The 21,160-nt window shown below is 40.1% G+C and overlaps 1 protein-coding gene across 2 annotated transcripts in view; it reads left to right on the top strand.

Moving 5' to 3' along the window:
* Nucleotides 1-20,332, top strand: part of grid1b (glutamate receptor, ionotropic, delta 1b) — an 816,517-nt gene extending 796,185 nt beyond the window's left edge. The window contains exons 13-17 of one of the 2 annotated variants that reach the window (XM_077205908.1): nucleotides 659-854; nucleotides 3,420-3,586; nucleotides 10,307-10,547; nucleotides 12,003-12,141; nucleotides 17,514-20,332. In XM_077205908.1, coding sequence (XP_077062023.1) covers nucleotides 659-854; nucleotides 3,420-3,586; nucleotides 10,307-10,547; nucleotides 12,003-12,141; nucleotides 17,514-17,908 — 1,138 coding nt within the window. In that variant the 3' untranslated portion in view covers nucleotides 17,909-20,332. The remainder of the gene's footprint in view (nucleotides 1-658; nucleotides 855-3,419; nucleotides 3,587-10,306; nucleotides 10,548-12,002; nucleotides 12,142-17,513) is intronic. The other variant, XM_077205910.1, reaches the window with a different exon arrangement.
* Nucleotides 20,333-21,160: the final 828 nt, after the last annotated feature.

Genomic DNA, 21,160 nt, shown 5'->3' with positions numbered 1-21,160 from the left:
TTGCCTCAAAATAGCAATGCGCCATCAATGCGCCTGAACACACCTCGTTTTTAGACCAGCACGCCCATGGCCGCACGTGTGGGTGCAAATGCATTTGCTATTTAAACAACGTCGTGCAGGGCATGAAAATGATAACATACGTCGGGCTGAAACTAGCAAAAGACACTTGCGTCGCGCCTGGCGCCACATTGCGCCAGGTGTATGTTAGGGCCCCATGTCATCATTGTATATCAGACATTGCCACCTTGAGGAATAAAGGTGAATTGCACGTATTGAGTCAACAAAGATTAAATTGTTGTTGTGCAGAAAAGAATATAGCCTGCTTACAGTATTACATAGCTCGGGTCATTAACGACCCTATAAACTTTTTACAAAAAAAACCTAATAATTAGAAAAAAAAATTCTTGTTATATTGTTTATAATGAATAGGTTGATCCTACATCCTACATTTTAATAAAATTAATTAACAGATAAAATTGTTGTTTTTTATCTGTAGGGTCTTGATTGACACATGAATGGTAGCTCAAATTGTGCCAATTGTTAAGGGAAACTTATAGCAACCACATGTGCTAAAAAACACTTAGAATATGCTAGAAATATATATACTTTAATAAATCTAAAAAAAAAAAAATCCTGATCTTGTCTACCTATCCAACAGATCTTTTCAGGATCTTGCAAGGCAGATGGACTTTGCCTACGGCACTGTTAGGGATTCAGCCGTGTACGATTACTTCAGAGCCAAAGGCACGAACCCATTGGAGCAAGACAGCACATACGCAGAGCTGTGGAGGACCATCAGCAAAAACAATGGACAGGACTTCTCCGTTTCTAGCCCTTCTGAAGGCATACGCAAGGTACGAACATTTATCACCTATTGGCTGTATGATTTCAGAGAATTATGAAAACAGAAAAATATTGTCAGGGCTGTGTTTTTGATGTAGTTTTCTGATCTTTTGGTATAATCCTTTCAACTTTACTGATCTATAATTTGCATCCAAATTCAGTCTATTACAATAAAAATGTTGGCAAGTCAGTTGCAGTCATCAAATATTCAACGTACTATGGTTAACATGACAGACACCTTTTCCTCCACTTTCACACTTCACAGTGATGTATGGTGTTTATGGCCAGAGAAAATGTCAAATGAATTCTAGAATATTCTGCACTCTGGACATTGATTCATCAGAGACTGAACTGATCCAAAAAGTATTAGACACAAATCTGTAGTGAGCTATTTTAGAGGATGGGTGGCATGTCTATAAATGGGTACATTTTAGCATTTTGTAAGCCTGTAATGAAGAATTCATGTACATGTTAAAGAGGGGATTTGTAGGGCCCCCTTATAAAAAAAGAAATACACACACACACACACACACACACACACACACACACACACACACACACACACACACACACACATATATATATATATATATATATATACACACACCTTTTTGGTCCCCATTAGGAAAAGAGATTATAAATCATACTAAATTATGTTTTTTGAAAATTTAAAAATGCTGAAAGTTCTCTGTGATTGTAGGCTTAGGGGATAGAATATATAGTTTAACAACACAACATCAAAACATCATCAACAAATTGTGTGTATCCCCACCCATGATGTAGCATGGGCAGCAATTTAAATTGCTGTTTTCTCGCCATTTTATATTTTTATATATATATATATATATCTTTCATATATTCACGCATAGCGCTTGCTGAAGCCACACAAGCTGACATTGTTTTGTCCATCCTGGATGGTAGCATCCTGGTCATGACTTCACATGCTACAGCATGATGTCTCGCCATGTCATTGAATTGATTTCACACATGCTTCAAGACGCAACCACACTATGGTGTTTCCATAGTGTCAACTTCTGATGCAGCGAAGAGTTCCCTCAAAAGGGAACATTATGTCTATGGAAAGTCTCTATAAAACATGGAAACCCAACGTTTGTTGGGTCCAGGTAAACCCTGCATTATGGGGACAAAATGTCCCTACAAAGATGGCAACATCTGAAATCCCTGTGTGTGTGTGTGTGTGTGTGTGTGTGTGTGTGTGTGTGTGTGTGTGTGTGTGTGTGCGTGCGTGCGTGCGTGCGTGCGTGCGTGCGTGCGTGCGTGCGTGCGTGCGTGCGTGCGTGCGTGCGTGCGTGCGTGCGTGCGTACGTACGTGCGTGTGTGCGTCTGACGTCTGTGTACGGGTGGTCCTGTTAAACCCTACGTGGGAATATTTTTGTTCCCTACAAGGAAAATAGCTTATAAATCACACTAAGTGAAGTTTTTTGAGAATCTAAAAATGCAGAAAATCTTCTGTGATGGTTAGGTTTAGGGACAGGTTTATGGTTAAAGGATAGAACAGTTCTATTATCTATGGAAAACCTGGTTTAAAAATGATCGTATTTGCTTCTATAGCCATACAAATGCATTTTGTGTGTGTATTTCTTTCTTTTTTTCTCAAAAAATTTCAGTGGAATCCTAGCACCACCCTGTAGACCACAAGGGACCGTATTTTCCATTTAGTGTCCGTTGTTAACATCTAGACTGATAACAGATAACGGGCTGTTCTCTCAGGTCATCTTATAAAAGTTATTATTGTACCCTTTTGAAATGAACAGCAGTCAATGAATGTTAGTTCTTGAGAAAATCAAAGAAGACAACTTTGAAAAGATCAAAGAGGAAGACTAAATAGTTTGAGGAAGAAACTTTTAGAGTGCATAATGAGTTGAGAATGTTAAATCCTTTGAATTAGCCAATGAGGGCAGGTTGAGATCAATGAAGCATCTTTGAACGAGAAAAGAGCTCAATAGATTAGTCAAGATTAGCCTCCAGAGTGTGATTTTGATGAAAACACTTTTTAAGTGTTTCAATGATGAACTATAAAGATAACTATAACTATACATTTTTAATAATAGTTCTAATTCAGTGAGAATAGGGAAGTCGACACCACCTCTATAATGATAACAAAAGCTTTTTTTCAGCTGATGAATGATAAAAACATTGACAGCCAATAAGAAAATACCAACTATAAAAAGCTTGAGCATTTAAAGCAGTGTGCTTTAAATGTACATGACTGCAGTATGCTTTTATGAACAGTTATCCCATATTGGGTTAAAAGTAATATATTTACCGTTATAGTTACATTACATTTTAGATTTATTCATTTAGCTGACGCTTTTATCCAAAGCGACTTACAATTGCTATATATGTCAGAGGTTGCATGCCTCTGGAGCAACTAGGGGTTAAGTGTCTTGCTCAGGGACACAATGGTGTCCCACCCCCACCACCACCACCACTAGTTATTGTTCTTGTCGTGAATGGGTCTTTAGAATGCAATGTTAGACTGCACACCCTTATAAGATGATTATTTGAGAATGTTGTCAGAAATCTCTTAATGAAGTTAAATATTTTATCTGCAGGCCAAAAAAGGACCTTACGCATTTTTGTGGGATATGGCTGTGGTGGAGTATGCGGCACTGACAGATGACGATTGCACTATCACTGTATCCGGCAACAGCATGAGCAGCAAAGGCTACGGCATAGCCATGCAACATGGGAGTCCTTATCGAGACCTCATCTCCCAAAAGTGCGTATTACCTGTCTCCCAACTAATATATATATATATATATATATATATATATATATATATATTTTTTTTTTTTTTTTTTTTTTCTCTTAAAGAATAACATGCAGATGGTGTATCGAGTATGTATGGAGTCAGGCACTCTCTGGAGTTTGTGAAAGCTATTGACATAATAATTACAACTCTAGCTCTAGCTACTGGAAAAAAAATATGTGTTTCATGCAAAACATGAACAAGACAAAATATCCCACATTATTCCGCACATTTCTTATTTAATGAGAGAACATATATTCAGTTGTTGTTGTTTTGTATGTGTTCATACCATATCATGTTTTTTTTTTTTAAATCATTAAATCCATGTTCCAATTACCAAATAAATGACTTGCTATTTTAGGGGTGCTTTAAATCTCCCACAATTGACAGTCATTCTTTATTCCACACAAACCTTTGATTTGACTGTTGTTTCTTGGGTTTAGTTTTAGACTCATTACAAGTTGATCCCTTTGTGAATGTAACAGATGCCAGCAGACTGTCTAAAGCTGCACATAATCACTTGTAACTAATTAAGACTGTAAAAATTGTATTGCTGCTGGATTTCATAAACCTGTGTAGTGATGTTCTGTTGCCTACTCACTCACTCATTATTGATCTTTCTAGAATATGTTAACATGACCCAACCACTAGTAATACCTAACAGTTGTGATGTTTGCAGATAAAAACATAACATTCTTATCTCAATAGAAGAGGCATATTGTAACATATTTTATAAAAAAAAGGACATTTGTAGTATCTTAATTTACATTAAGACCCCCCCATGCATATAGTAATAACAACAAGATCTTGTATAATCTTATATCTTATAATTATTTTAAAAATAGAGTGAAATTGTTCCCCAATTCCAAACCAGGAATGGCATAACATCTCCAAAATAACAAAAACAGGCCTAGGGCGACTGGTGGAAATGTACTCTGGTGCAGCTGGGAGGAAGCTTGCAGGTTTTACACAGTGAACCATAATGTCATCTCTGCTTAAGTGAAGAATTCATCTTACTATATTGCTTTGTTGTCCATCGTTATATGGTCTTTTGGCAGCCCCATTGCGTGTTTCTGTGATGGCGCTTTTCATTGAAGAAATTGAAAAACCTTTATTAATTGTAGAGGGGCCCTTTACATACACATGTTCTTACCTTCCCATGTCTATTTACATCATTACAAGTGAAATGTATAAAATGTTGACATTTAACTAAGGTAGCAGTGAGTAAGTTACTTGCATTTAGTGGCACCAAATGGAATTGCAAAAAAATAACTATATGTTTTGGAAGAAAATGTGTTGTTTCACCACCCATGATACAAGAGTGTTCCCTTTCCCTTTTCATCCAACATTGGGATCACGCTTAGGGAGCCTGTCATCTTCGAAAACTGTTAAAACGAGCCAATGCACATTGGCGTGCATGAAATGCATCACATGCATGCACTAGTTGTCTTTCGCTTCGGAACCGACCGGTCTTCATGTCGATGTCTGTGAAAAGAGTGTTGTTATATTACAACGAGCGAGTGTGTTAGTGTTAGTGCAGCGGTGATCGCGAGCTTCTGAGCTGTCAACTGCTGTTTTAACAGCATACTTTTTGTGTGTTTGTTGACGGCTGGTTAGAGGGCAAAGAAGTGAGTCCTTCACTGTTTCAGTTCATTGTTCAAGTGTTGCCACGGTCATTCCCATGTGTACTCCGGCACTGGTGACGGGTCCCATTTCCTGAAAGAGCAACATGGGTGCGTTTGCGTCTTTTTCAAGATGTCATTCCATCCGTGCATTTCGGGATGCGGTCGTTCCCTGCCCCCTTTGTCCCAAAAATGGTTGCATCACGTGTTAAAAAGAAATTTGTAAAAAAATATTTATATATATATATATATATATATATATATATATTCAGCACGCTGAGGCAGTTTTTGTGGATAGTTAATGTTCTCATTGCGAGAACATGACTATCTCATTCGGGGCCCCTCCAGGACAGGATACTGACTGCAGCATCGGAGGGTTAGCTGACCTCTGGAAATGATACCTCGGCTGCGTTATCTCCCCCTTGGAGTGTAACGTTGCCCGAGCCAGATCCAAAAATGTCAGCTATGCTGAAACGGGCCGCTGAGGCTGTCGGGCTTGAGTGGAATCCTCCACCGTGTCCCGAACAGTCTCAGTTGGATGATTGGTATCTCGGAGCGGGCCGCACTGGTTCTCAGCTTGCCGCCCCAGTGCCTTTCTTTCCCAAAGTGCATGGAGAACAGGTCGTGGACGGCACCTTTCTCTGACAAAAACGGCCTGAGTAGCTCCTCCCCCTCATTATCCTTGACGGAGGAGCGGTGGTGGGTTACGAAGCTATCCCTCCAGTGGAGCGGTCTGTCACGACACAGGCGCACCTGTGTCCGGCGGCCGCTTCCTTTTGGACGGAGGATCCTCGTCTCCCCCCTAAGGCCTGTGAGTTCTCTTACGTTCCGATGGGCAGAGCTTACAAAGCCTGTGGGTAAGTCGCCTCCTCTTTGCATGCCATGGCATTGCTACAGGTCTGTCAGGCCAGGGCACTCATGCACATGCACGAGGGTAGCCCAGACTGTGCACTCTTAGGTGAGCTCCGCACTGCAGCCGACCTCGCCCTCCGGGGCCCGAGCATTGTGGCATGTGCAATCGGTCTGGCGATGTCCACTTTATTGGTCCAGGAGTGCCATCGTTGGCTCAGCCTGGTTGATATGGTGGATGCGGACAAGGTTCGGTTCATGGACTCCCCAATTTCCCAGGTTGGGCTGTTTGGCGACGCGGTGGAGAACTGTGCCCAACAGTTCTCTGCCGCCCAGCACAGACGGAGGCCATCCGGCACATCCTGCCCCGACTGCTCGCTGCTGCCTCCACCCCGCAGCCGGTGGCAGTTCCTCCGCCTACTCGTCACCGAGGGCATCCCCCTACCGCCGCTCCTGCTGGGCCTCCGCAGCAGCCTCCATACAGGCCTCCCCGTGGAACCAGTCGCAGGCAGGCCGCCCAGCCTGTGTCAGACGCTGCCAATCTAGGTGGTAAGCGTAACGCCCTGACACAGGCCACCCAGGGATGGGGGAACGAAGGTCCCAAGAGGGCCAGACTCTGGCCAGACCCTTTAAAAGCCTTGCACCCCTCAGCCCCCTCTTGTGTTGCCAGCCGGCGCCTGGATGCGTTCGAGTACCCGTTCATCTGCCTTCTCACACATCCCCTGCCCTCCAGTGGAGTCAGGTAAGTGTTGCACTGCACACTCACACCCCGCTTCGGGCCCCTTCGGGTGCTATTCATCATACCTAGGTGTTGAGCAGTGCTTCTGTCTTGGGTGCACACGTCGTAGTTGAGAATGTTCCTAAAATTTGTGATATGTATCACACCTAGGTCTTGAGCAGTGCTTCTGTCTTGGGTGCACACGTCACAGTGCTACTGGCGAAGGATGCATTGTAGCCGCCCCTTCCAGCCGATATGAAGACCGGCTTCTATTAGCCCGTACTTCATTGTACCCTAGAGAGGTAGGTCATGACCATCTTGGTCCTGTGTTAATTGAGACAGGCCCTTTTTCGAAATCCTCTGTTTTGTTACACAGAGATGCATTTTCAAATGCTCTGTCCCCAAGATTGGTCTGCAGCGTTCGACCTGAGAGACATGTACTTCAGAGCTCTATCCTTCCGCACCACAGGCCATTCTGTGTTCATGCATTCGAAAGGTGTGAAGTATCAGTACAAAGTCCTACCCTTCAGTGCTCTTAGCAAGTTGGGTCATCAGGTCAACTTGGAAAGAGTAAACTCGTCCACGGGCTGAGGATCTCTTTTCTAGTTTGGAGATGGATTCGGTCAACCGCATCTCTGAAAAAGAGTGTGTGGATGTTTAGTGTTGTATAAAAGTGAGAAATGGTCCCACTAAAAACTCTAAAGAGGCTCCTGGGGCATATGGTAAACGCAGCCGCTCGGCTTCCTCCATATGAAGACCACATCAGCACTGACTTCACGGCCGAGCCCCGAGGTGGCCTTGGCAGAAAGGCACGCTCCGTGTGAAAGCACCCTGGCCTGCCGTCAAACCCTCAGTCTGTAACAGACCTTTTGTTTCTCCGGGCCAACGGTCCCTAGAATGAGTGTCCATCAACACCGGGTGAGGGGCCACGTACAAAGGGCATGCAGTAACGGAGGTCAGGGCGGCCCTCCGACTGCATTGGCATCCATTGACTCGAGTTGCTTGCAGATCAGATTCTCCTGTCTGAGTGGAAATCCCTCGACACAGAAAGACTCTGGCCATAGCTGGCCCCAGGGCCCCCGCAATAATGTATTCCCCAGTGAGCCTTCTTGCACAAAACTGTGCTAAAGTCAGGGAGGAGATGGAGCAGGTCTTGCTAGTTGCCCCTCATTGGCCCAACCAGACCCTCTCCTCTCGACAGCCTCCGAGTCAGCCTTCCTGACTCCTTCCTTTGAGTACATTCTCAGGGATGGGGCATGATGGCACCAGCGTTCAGACCCTGGAGAGTTCCACAACTGGTTCTAAAAAGAAAGAGACGTGGAGGTTCTGGTTACTACTGCAAGATTTTTTTTATGCCGTAGAGACCATCACTTCTATGAGAGCACCCTCTCAAATTGAGGCATGCTCCCCCTTAGTGGAACCTATTCGTTGAACTGAGTCTTCTCTCCATGAAACAATTTTCCTGCTTGCTTGGTCTCTATCTAGAGGGTAGGGACTTGCACGCATTTTCGGTCAACGAATCATGCCTGGAATTCGGGCCGGCTAATAACTCTCATGAAAAACCCCGGCCTGGATATGTGCCCAAGGTTCCTACCACTCCTACAGGACCAGGTGGTGAGCCTGCAAGCACTGCCCCGGAGGAGGCAAAACCAGCCCTGGCTTTTCTCTGTTCTTTAGCTCCATTGCGGTTATACGTGGTCAGAATGCAAAGCCTGGACCTCAGACCAGCTCTTGTCTGTTACGGAGACCAGCAGAAGGGAAGGCTGTTTCCAAGCAAAGGTTAGCTCACTACATGTGGTTGCCTTCATCTTGGTGTTTTCCCAATATCACGTTCCCACCTGAATGGTGAGCTCCTTCTAAGTGAGAGTATTGCTCCCTCCTTGGCGTTGACACAAAGTGTCTCGCTGAACAGATGTTTATAGAGTTGGGGGCTGGGCGACACCTACCCTGTACGCTAGAGAACTAGCCTATGTGTCGAACCGCTGCTGCCCATGGGCTCCCTTCACATGAAGCCAGTTTCACTGTAAGCCCGGTTCGAAGTGTTGGCTTGCTGCGTCATTCCCCTCCTATGGACTGGATACGTGCACAATTCTTGCTCCAGTAGAGTTCCCCTTATCAGCCGAACCCTGTCGAGTTCCTCCATACCCTTCGGAAATGGACATAGCGGATCGTCCCAAGCCAGGCCTAGCACTCGTATGCACTGGTGGAACCTGTGTTAGGCTGGGTCCATATGTTGTGATCCCTACGGAGATCCCATATGTGTATTCTTCCAAGGTACGACTCCCTACTATGAGCCCGTGTCTGCTTGAGTCTCCCCCTATCATAGGCTGGAGCCATCCCAGTGACATTCCATATGTTGTACTGCCCGGACATTCGCCCAGGCCATATGTGTATTCTCCACATGTTACCTTCCTTCAGGCAGGATGTGGCTTCCGCAGCGTATTCCTTTCCAACGAAAGAGAACACTTTCACAGTGGTCTTGTGGAACAGCAGTGACTTCCCTGGCCTAAGCCCTGTCCCATCTCTTCCTCAAATAATCAGAAGGCTTTTGTCTAGGCACTGGAAGGTGGAAGCACTACTTGTGTTTTAATTCGGAGCCCAATCAGTCAACGCGTCGACTACGTTTCTGTTCCTTCATTCAGGGAACGTCTCGTTATGTGTGTAACCCTCGTTCCCTGAAGGAGGGAACGGAGACGTAGTCCTGTCGCTTATATTTATGGACCACCGCTGACTCCGAGTTACGCTCGGCTCCTCAGCGAAAAACAACTAGTGCGTGCATCCACTTCCGTATTTATACCCACACCGTAGGGGCGGAGTGTGTGATGCATTTCACACACGCCAATGTGCATTGGCTCATTTTAACAGTACTCAAAGATGACAGGCTCCTTAAGCGTGATCCCAATCTGTCGACTCGTTGACTACGTCTCCGTTCTCTACTTCAGGGAACGAAGGTTACATACGTAACCGAGACATTCTGTGTTTTTGCTAGGTCATTGCCCTGCAGCTCCAATGGTGTTATGGATAGTTTATAAGGTGTTGATGGGTGGTTCTCAATTGTTTCAACACAGTCTCATGGCAATTTGTATCTGCTTTATGTGTGGGTAAATATGTGGCTAATTCATTTGAATGTGTACATTATCATCCATAATTGTCTGTACAGTGATGGTTATGTTTACGGGTGACGGTTATGGTTTGGAAAAAATCATGAAATCATCCTAAAATAGTTACATTTTGCTGTGAGATAATTTTGGTTGTTCTGGGTGGATGCCTGTTTTGGCAAATGCCACTGTTTACTGTTTCCAAACAGTATCCCAAACACTCCCTCGTCTGCCATTGGTAAAAAAAAAAAAAAAAAGTGTCGGTGCTATTGGCAGAGACACCTACAAGTTTTCTAACTGGCTAACATGCACAGGCTGTTTTCAGAATTTTTGAAAGGAAATAAAGGAGACACATGAAAAAACTTAACATGAAATAAGTACATTCCGTTGTCATCCCTCACAGGATTCTGGAGCTGCAGGAGAAAGGAGACCTGGATGTATTGAAACAAAAGTGGTGGCCTCGGACGGGCCGCTGCGACCTCAACAGCCACAGTAATGCCCAACCGGATGGTCGCTCACTCAAGCTGCATAGCTTCGCCGGCGTCTTCTGCATCCTAGCAGCGGGGCTCCTGTTGGCCTGTCTGGTGGCCGCACTGGAAATGTGGTGGAACAGCTATCGCTGCCGGCAAGAGCAGCCCAAAGAGGTGACCGAGCTCAGGGCGCGGAAGACAGAGCAGGGAGAGGACACTGCCACACTCTACTTTAAGGATCCCGCAGCAGACGCGAGCCCCGATTTAGTCGAGCTCCAGTACACACAGTTATAGGTGTGCCCTGATGAAATCAAAATTGGCCCCCCTTCAATTAAACATACCAACAGATTTTTTTGGGATGCTTGGGGTGTGCAGACTGCCCTTGATTGAGCAGGTTTTATGGATTAGAATGTCACAATTACTAACAAGGTGTGAATGTGGAGTTTAGACCATTTCAGAAGGCAAAAGCTCTGCTTCAAAGCCTAGAGAGCTGCTGTGTACTGTCTTTATAGGCAACTATCTTCCAAGGTAGCATCCTAAACTGAAATAGAACAGCAATGATTGATCTAAAACACTCTCAAATAGGCACCAACTCTATGCAGCAATAAAAAAGTTCGGCTCTTGGAGCTTGGACCATGTCACATTTAATTCGCTTATTGCAATTCCCCATATTTATAATTAGTAAAAAAAAAAATGTTATACTCTAATAAGCATAAAATAATGAGTAATTTTATTGATACTTTTCAGTATTCAATGCAATATATTTAACGTTTCTCTCAACTTGCCATCTTGGATGGATTTTTTTTCAATGAGCTCGCTGCGCTGCATTCTAAGAATGTCATCTCTGTAAATGATAAACGCAATAATGCTTTAGATTTTGCCCAAAAGAAGGTATCTAATCATACCTTTTGATACCTGTCATAATCATACCTATGATGCTTTGAAATCTGTCTGGGCCAACAGCTCAAAAGGTTTCGAAACAGCTACTATATTCCACCAATTACATTTTTCTTTGAATCCAAAGTAATAATAGTATGCTCTTTTTGCTTTCCAGAATGCTCTACTGGGGCTAAATCATGTTAAATGATTTGAACATGCAAATGAATGCCAGATATGTTCACCTTAAATACAGAATTTACAGAATGCATCTTGTTAGTGGCAAAATAGAAAAATGATTCCATGCTGCCAGTATTCTATACTAGACAATTCCTTAGATCTTTGGCAACCTTTTAATGTAATCTATTCTCTTTTTTTTGTTTGCTCTTTTCTTTTTTGTGTTTTAGACAACATTTCATATCCATAAACATACTTTAAAGATGGCAATTAAGTATCTACTGTTCTATTCAAATCACCTAATTCTAAATATCTGAATAATTACTTCACTTTTCAACCTCTCTTTTATACCAAAGCCTCATCCTCTGCAAATGGAAACTGCATGTAAAAAAACTGAAACAGGGTTGATGTGGATCCGTAAACTAAAGTGTGGGCAAATTGGGTGCTTGCATGAGTCTGTCTGCTCAGTTATCCTAAAAAGCCACCCCAAAAGAACATAAATCCATGAGATAAATTTATTTATCTCTATATTTTCTATTTTACATTTATTCTTCATTTGTTTATGATCTCATGCAGGTTACTAAGGATTACAGACTGGCAAGGGTTTCTGGTCCATTGACATATAATGATATTGCTACTGCTTCATCGGAGGGGAGCAAGGACATTTGGACAGACAGAGAAAGAGACTGGGATGAAGCAGAAGCTATTGACACAGGTCAGAATAGAATCGTAGGCCTCTTCTTTGATTGGCTGAGAATTAACAGGACCAGATGTAGAATCCATCTAACATTAAAGTTTTTTTTTTTTTTTTTTTTTTGCGCTTTAGTTGTCTCATTTAGCAGATTCATCTTCCTTGTTGTTCTGTTGGGTTTAGAATGACGCCCCTGCTATTCCTACTTTGAACAATTAGCACAGTACCACGTTAATGATGATAAATGATTTTCCAGTTCAGTCAAAATGAGTGTTAAGAACACTTATGCTGTTTAATTGGTGCCATTCATATGTCGAGGCATGAAGCCAGATGCAGCATGATTATGAACATATTTCAATAAGAATTCCACTACTTGTGGCAGTGATGATTTAATTAGAGTGGATTTATTTCATGAATCAGTGATGTATGTTCATAATCGCCATAAAATTGAAAAGACTAAACACTTAAAATATCTCATAATTGTGTTAAAAATGATGCACAATGCATTTGCATACCTGCAAAAAGAAGCAAGGATGCATTTTACAAGTTTTGTAGAACTTGTTCACGAATAAAAGCTACAGTGAAATATCTATAAAACTACAGTCTGGAAAAGCACTCAGTATAAGAAGTTTAGAGAAAGATTATGTCTTCTCCATTTTTAATAGGTGTTGTAGAGTTTGTGATACACAATCAGTCAAAAGTTTGCTGAGTCAGAGATAGGTAAATGCACATTCATATCAGATACACATTGTGTAAGAAACTATAAAGTTTACAATTCACTGGCCTCTTACTTTCATGACTTTTTGGAGAAGTGAATGAATTGATGTTGTTATTCTGCAAACTAACATGGCAGCACCCATCATCCGTTATAGATCACTAACATGATCATTATAAAGGTATTTAAATGATAAAATACATTTACTTAAATATATCTGAGAATTGTAATATTAATTACAATATAGTTATCTAGTTTGTCAATATTTTTAATAAAAAAGGGGGGGGGGGGGGGGACTGTTGATACAGTACTATTGTGGCTGTGGTGTGTCATGTGACAAGCTTGACATGTCGCCATGGATGTAATGTGATAAATTCCAAAATAATGGTTTCATTAAAAAAAAAATGCTGGGGCTTAAATAGATTTTAAGTTATCATGTTTGCTGGACACTTGTTGGCTGCTTCCTTTACTATCTGCTCCAACTAATCCTTTAAATAAATGTAGAATTTTAGTTTAGAAAAGCAATTAATGTTGACCCGATTTATGTTTATCTACAAAACATATCTCAAGCATTAAAGGCAGAGCATCAAAAGCAAAGCAATTTAAATCAAAAGAAACAAATTCAGTCAATTGCAATGTTTCCATTCACCCATTTTTATGCACATTTTAGGATATAGCATAAAAAATGCTGGATGGAAATGCCAAGTTGCGCAAAAGTTCTAAAACTTTGCATAAAAAACGTATGCACTCAATTGAGGAGGATAACATTTTTTATCCAATAAGAAAACATGTGCATAAACTACAATGGAAACACATTCAGCCTACCGAATAAATTCCTTAATGTGCATCAAAAAAGTGATGGGACTTTGTGCGATGGGACGTCATAACTTTCAACCAGTGGTCAGAGATATCATTCAGATCTCTGACCTTTATGATTTCTTCCTCTTGTGTAAGAAGTAGGGAAATCACAATATCAAAATAAAAATAGGACTCAAATTCACACTTTGGAATATTTTGATACAATTCACAAGTCATAATTTACCATCTCCTGATTGACTATGTTGGAATGACTGAAAATGTAATAGATGCACGGCTGTATCTATCCTTTATAGGACCTCCACAAATTTTGGAATGAGCATAATGTATCAGAAAATCATGGTATGTTGGAAGTATCTTGGTACACTAATTGTGCCTGTGTGTAGATAGAAAAATAAAAACTTTATTTTTAACCATTCAGTTTCCATTAGTAGCAGGTGATTAGGATAAAGTTAAACAAAAGAAAAGTTGTTAACTTACTTTTTGTACATGACTCTTTTTTTTCTTTTTTTTTTCTTTTTTTTGTGTGGAAAATATTACATATTGCCTAGTCTTGCATAGCCAGACCTTCAGACATGACGGCGCAAGGTCTGGACTCCAAAGCAGCTTTCATTGGCCACAGAATGCCCAAGAGGATGTCTGACCGACATGTAAAACAATCAATCACAGTTTATTGTGTTCCACGTCATCTTTAGGGACATGAAAATGTAAGTCGATTTCCCTACAATAACAGAACGCCGTGCAAAACTCTGTATTTTAAAGAGTCTATGCCCTGAATTTCACATACTTTTGGAAATCCAGCATTTAGGATTAATCCTGATAAGCGCTCATTGTCACAGATATAAACATGATGACTTTATTTTTCTATGAGGGGTTTTATGCGACGGCGGCTTTGTTTCCAGGCGGACTGTAAAAAAATGCCACACACACATCTCCCGGAAATCCTGTTAAATTCAACCAAATAAAATGTTGACTTCAAAATTTTAGAAAAAAGTGTCTCCAATTTAGTGTGCCATATGCATCAGACGTTCAGCCAACGGTCCGTGGGCATGATGTCTGAGGCTTAGACTACACATTGCCGAGTCACACATATTTCTGTGCATCCAAAAGCGCAAATCGGATCTGAAAATCTTGCATCCCCAAATAATCTGAATTTTTCACAGTACCCATGCAACTCTCTATTAGAAGCAGTGAAAGTGTGGCTATAGCCTGACAGAAACCAGATGTGTTTCGGAAAAAAACATAATTGAGTGTGTAGTTAAGAAGAAGCACTGTTTATTTTCCTTGAGTTTCCTTTCCTTGAGTTCAATTTTTTCGGTAGCAGTCTGCATTGATTAAAAAAATGCAATTGATTATTTTTACATCATTATAGCTTAAAATTCCACCTCATTCTTCATTAGTTAAGACAAGTAGGAGTACTAAAATACGATGCGATGGATTGTGAGAATGTGTGGAGCTTGAAAATATTTGTAATGAAAAATATTCTTCAACCTAACTTGACAGACTAATTTACACAGTGCAATTACTTTGCCATTCCAAATCTAACTTCTGCAATATCCCTCCCAAAAGCTTTTTTGTTGTGAGAGCTTAAAAAATAGGTGTAACAGTATGTGACCTGTGACAGTCGGGGACTCTGGAGCCAAACTGTATTTCTTTTGGATGGTTACAAAAAAATATCAAAATCTATGAATTAAATTTAAAAAGTGTATACTGTTTTGAAAAAAATACAGTAGATTTGACCTATGGGCTAATTGGGTCCTCTCCGTTTATGTCTTTAAACTACTATTTTCAATGACATTGTGTTCCAGCAAAGGAGCCATTTTCACCTTTTCTACAATGCAATAGTTTTATAATTTGATCAAATGTTCTTTCATATATGCATTAACTTTAAGAATTCTTTGAGAAAACCTTTACAGATGAAGTTGTGTTGTCATTAAAATTATCTGGGCGTTCTTCCTATTAAACACGTATTGATGATAAGCAGATCCTATCTCAAACACTGCCAGCCCATAACTGAAACAAAGGGCATCCATATTCATGTGCTTATTAAGCTAGTATCTTAAAATATCTTTAAAATTATGCTGGCTAAAATGTATACAAATGTGTTTTTTATCTGTAAACAAAGATGTAATATATATATATATATATATATATATATATATATATATATATATTATGCATTTAATTATTTTCATATTAAGTATCATTGTGTAAAGGTACAAATTATACTTTATGTGTATATATATAAGTGAATGCATGTATGAAAGAACATTTGATCAAATTATAAAACTATTTCATTGTAGAAAAAGTGAAAATGGCTCCTTTGCTGGAACACAATGTAATTGAAAATAGTAGTTTAAAGACATAAATGGACAGACCCAATTAGTCCTAACCTCTCCTCAGCAATATAAATAAATAAAAGTAGTCACAATAATTTATTTGTGGTGAATAAAGTTAATAAATTCCATATGGTCCATTTAGCTTTACCCCAATATATCATACAATTTATTCTAGGTATTATAATCTACAGTAGATGTTGTAAACTGAGGTGAATAAGAATTTGACACCACTGGCCTAAGACAATAATTATACTTATATAAGTATGCTACAAATATCTTTTAAGTCAAAAACAAGAACAGAGAAAACTTCAATCTACAGTAGTCAACATCTGAAGTGGATCCAAAAAAAAAAAAAATCATCAAAGTTGTCCTAAGACAAGAATGGGTATTGTTCAAAATTAATGAATAACTTTGATGAAAGGTTTTGATCCATTTCAAATGTTGACTATTGTACTTACTTTTTATTTTCATAATGTAAATGTAAGTATTAATTTTTGTGGTGTACATTGTGGTACAAGTAAATAATTGGTAAAAACCACCACAATTCTTAATAAGAGTCATTGAGAAATCATAAGAGAAAATTGCATTGTTGGTGCATATGTAAACATATTTGTTTATGGTATCATTAAGATTCGGGGGTGATCTCTGACTTGGAGCAGTGAGTAATCACATATCACCTACCTAGAAAACCATAGCAACCACATAGTACTGCAAATAATGTTATATACAATAACTACTTTTCTTTAAAGCTGACCAACACCTTGCTTGGTTATTATGGTAGTTCTTTTGGTCTGATATGAATAAGCGATTTTAAATACAGTGTAATTTTACGATGATACTGCAAATTACCTGAATTTAAAATAGAAAGTGAAGCTGCCTTTCTATGTGCATAACATTACAGAGCTTGATTTTAGGCCCCTGGACATGCATCCTATTGTCTATTGTGTTTATTTAGATCTGGATTTAACACTCTGGATTGTTCATTAGTATTAACACTAACAACATGGTAAATTATAAATAAACAAAAAGGTAAATACAGTACTTGTGCTACTTTAATAGTGTTACTGTCAAATGTTTTTGCTATTAATGCAGATGTGTTTTTATTCGGGTAGCTAATTATATGATTAACATGTTCGAATTGTAAGACTCTTTATGCTGTATTTTAACAGACATTTTAGCAATTATAACAATTCCTATAGAGTTTAATGTTGATGTGTTATAAAATGCAGGTTGGCTCCAGCACTGTTGTTGTTGGTGATATTAATAGTAATGGCAGTTTTAGTATCACTCAAGCATTATTATTATTATTGTAAATGCCCACTGGCCAAATTTGATTTCAAGGTGCACATTCTATTTGAAACACTTTCCAATTGGGCCTTTTAGTAAATACAGCTACAACACACCCTGCTGTAACTGAAGCCTTACTTGCATGGAGTTTAAAAGCAAAAAAGAAACAACAAAAAAACATCCTGGAACCAGCAGATCTCAGCCTCTTTGTCCCTCCTTTCTTCTCTCACCCTCTCTAGGACAAGGAGGTGAACCTGGAACAGGTGCATCGGCGTATGAACAGTCTTATGGACGAGGACATGGCACACAAGCAGATCCCCGCACCATCTATCGAGATCTCTGCCCTGGACATCGGCAGCATGCCGCCCAGCCAGCAGCGGGAGGCTGTGCGAGACTACCCGGGCACGGGCCTGTCTGTGAGCACATTCCTCCCGGATCAAGCTCATGGGGTGGGCCGGACACTGGCCCAGGGTCCTGGCAGCACCCTACCCCTTCCTCTCAGCAGCTCCACCATGCCCTCCATCCAATGCAAACACAGGGCTCCCAACGGCCTGTTCCGACAGAGTCCCGCCAAGACGCCCATGCCAATGTCCTACCAGTCAGTACCAGGAGGACCCATCCCAGAAGCTTTTGAGCATAGTACATCCATCTAAGGCCATCGTCACCATGGGTTGCCTCATACTTGCTTTTCAAAGGAAGAAAGCCGAGGTGCAGTTGGAGCTTGGAAAACTGTGGCAGTGTACAAAGAGTAAAAAAGAGAAAAAAAAATACGTAGAGATTTTTATTATAAAAAAAATGAAAACATGAGAAATCATTTTTCTTGTACATATTTGTAAATGCCGAAAGAGCAAAGTAAGTAAAGTGTATTTTGAATATTCTCAATTTTTGAAGTTGAGTTACAAAAACAAAAGAACAACAAAAAAGGACATATAAACATAATTCAAAACGACTGTTTGAATGGCTTTGTGAATTTTGTTCTCTATGGGTAAAGACTTAAATTCATTGTGATTGTTTTCTAAGTGCCGAAATAAAAGATGTCTCTCCACGTTTTGTTACTAGATGAGCATACACAGCTGTAGGAACCCAAAAGCTGAGCGCTGATAAATATGCCCCCCTTTTTGACAGTCATAGACCTTCTTCAACCTGCAAACAGTGAGACCATTTTAATTTTGCTTCAATTTATGGTTTTGGTTGTTGATAACTAATGAAGATTTACCTGTTTGCATCGCGTTGATGTTGTTGATGGGTTTACGGAACAAGCAAAGGCTAACTATTCAAAATGTGAAATAGTATAGCAGTGACTTGTGTGGAAAGTTCATCACAGACAAACTAAAACTTTGCAATCATAGCAACAGCACTGAAGAAAGCTTGGGTTTTTAAGTTGTTGTTTTATTTATTATTATTTTGAAGGTGCTTTCAGATAATCAAATTTTGAGACCATCAATCCGTGAGCACAACCAGCCCAGAGAGAACAATTATATTCATGAAATATAACAGAACAGCATCACATCAATGACATTTTAAACTAGTTCATGCTGTTGTTTGTGAAAGAGCTGTTTTATCGTTGCTTTTCTGACATTTTTTGTTTTTACTGTACAACACTTCACAGATTATATAGACAAAAAAAACTTGTATATGAAATGGTTTTCATAATTTACTTGTTTGTAATATCTTTTGTTTTAATGAGCTGCAAGGGGAATATGTGATTGGTGTAAATCACGTGTCTCAAGCCCTGCTCTTGGAGAGCTACCTTCCTGCAATCTTCAAGGGCCCCTGAAATAAAAATGTAAGGTATTTTTAGCTTTTAGTATGAAGTCTTAGTCTCTCACTTCCGCTAAAATGGATAACGGAGTTTTATGACATCACCGCAGACTTCAGAATCTCATCACATCTTCTGTCCAATCAAATGCTCTCTAGAATCTAAAGCATCCCGCTCCCTATGCTATAAATACCATCTGGCCAAAGCGACCGTTGTCTCATCACAGAGCAATATGTGTTAGAGATGTGTGTTCGGTTGCCCTAAACGCTTGATTTTTACTCCGGTTACCAACTGTACGTTGGTTAAGAATTAAATGGCTATACATTTTTCACACCTCTACTATTGAATCCAACATATCAATGCTTGGATTCGCTTCCATGGTGCTGTCAAGTACGACTTTTATTTCAGTGGAATTTATGTCAATGCATCATACAAAGCTGTGAGTTCCAAGGCACTTCAGTGCAAACCCTGCGCCAACACACCTGATTTCTAATTTTTAAGTTACACTAAACACCTTGATTAGCTGGTTCAGGTGTGTTTGATTGGGGTTGGAGCTGAACTCTTTAGCACAGTAGCTCTCCAGGAGCAGGGTTGGAGACCCCTCTGGTGTAAATGAAGCCATGTTGGTATGCCCACAGCTTGACAAACATCTCTTGCAGGCAATTCTTAATACTCCAAACATACATATGAATTATTTTTTATTGTAGAATTAAACTTTTACATACTCTTTTTTTAATAGTTTTTTGGGAGGTGCGGACCAATTATGAATTTCAGTCGTGTTATGTTTGTGACCTAAACCAGAACAACCTTATACATTTACATTTACATCTACCTGTGCGTATTTTCCTGTTGTCATTCCATAGACCCTTTGAAATTTGACGTTGTTCAAATCACAAAGAAAAGGACATTTGTCAGCGTGGAGCACTTAGACCAGTTTGCGAGAAGATTTCACCCTGCACATGCTTGTCAGTCAAATCTCAAGGTTGTATTGTGTATATTTTGTAGAAGTCCAAGTAGTTACTAATGTGAACCAAAGTGATATATTACACTGTGTAACACAACCTGTGGCTTTGAGATGCCGACAGTGGTGGTAAGGATGTGTAATTTGTAGGGTTAAGTGTCATCACTGCCTTACACTTGTGCCCCTTTGATTTCAGAGAAAAAAACATGAAATATTCCATGAAACATAACAATATCATAGCATAGTCTGTAACATTACATCTAAGGGAGACTCATTATTTTATTTATGAATATGCTGCTTGGAGTTTCTTAATCTTTAATAAAGAAACATGGTTTACATTGTTTGCTTGACGATTCAGTAATTTTTACAGTTGTAATTTGGAGAAATATTGATGTTCGCTGGTCCCAGTAAGTGAAAGTGAAAGTGAAAGTGACACGTGATGGCCAAGTATGGTAACCCATACTTGGAATTTGACCTCTGCATTTAACCCATCCAAGTAAGTGCACACACATTAGGAGCAGAGTAGTGAGTAGTGTACACACACACACTGCAAACGTGGATACACACACCCGGAGCAGCGGGCAGCCTTGAGTGGATTGGGGGTTAGGTGCCTTGCTCAAGGACACCTCAGTCATATTCCTGCCGGTACTGGAATTGAACCAGCAACCTTTGGGTCACCAGTCCAACTCTGCTACCATTAGGCCATGACTGCCCCATGACTGCCACATGACTGTACCACTAAGGGTACATTTGAAGGTACAACTGATTCTGTATGTACCTTAAAACTCTTTGATACATAATACAGACTCTTTGTAATACATAATTGTCATAATAAGCTTTTGTACTTGTATGTCTTTTGTTTGCTTCATAGTTTTGGACCATTGTGTTCCTGAATTGAGAACATCAGAAAGAAATTAGTTAATGGCTCATCAAGTGTAGTAGGATATGCACAGTCTGATGAGGGAAATTACATGAAATAATATTTTCTAAGGTTTTAACACAGTTACACTGTAAAGAAGTAACTGGACAAGACCATATTCGTTGCAGCGACATACCAAAAAATGTATAACTTCTCTATCAATTGAGCAAAATGTATCTTTTTTTCCCCAAAAAATATCCAAATTGTAAATAAAATCTCAACAATGTTAATAAAATGATTAAAAAAA

This window comes from Siphateles boraxobius, unplaced genomic scaffold (assembly GCF_051911475.1).
Source record: "Siphateles boraxobius isolate OS27281-9 unplaced genomic scaffold, OSU_SipBor_1 55, whole genome shotgun sequence".
Classification (NCBI taxonomy): Eukaryota; Metazoa; Chordata; class Actinopteri; order Cypriniformes; family Leuciscidae; genus Siphateles; species Siphateles boraxobius.
The sequence above is the reverse complement of the archived record's forward strand: the minus strand, read 5'-3'. Positions and strand labels throughout refer to the sequence as shown.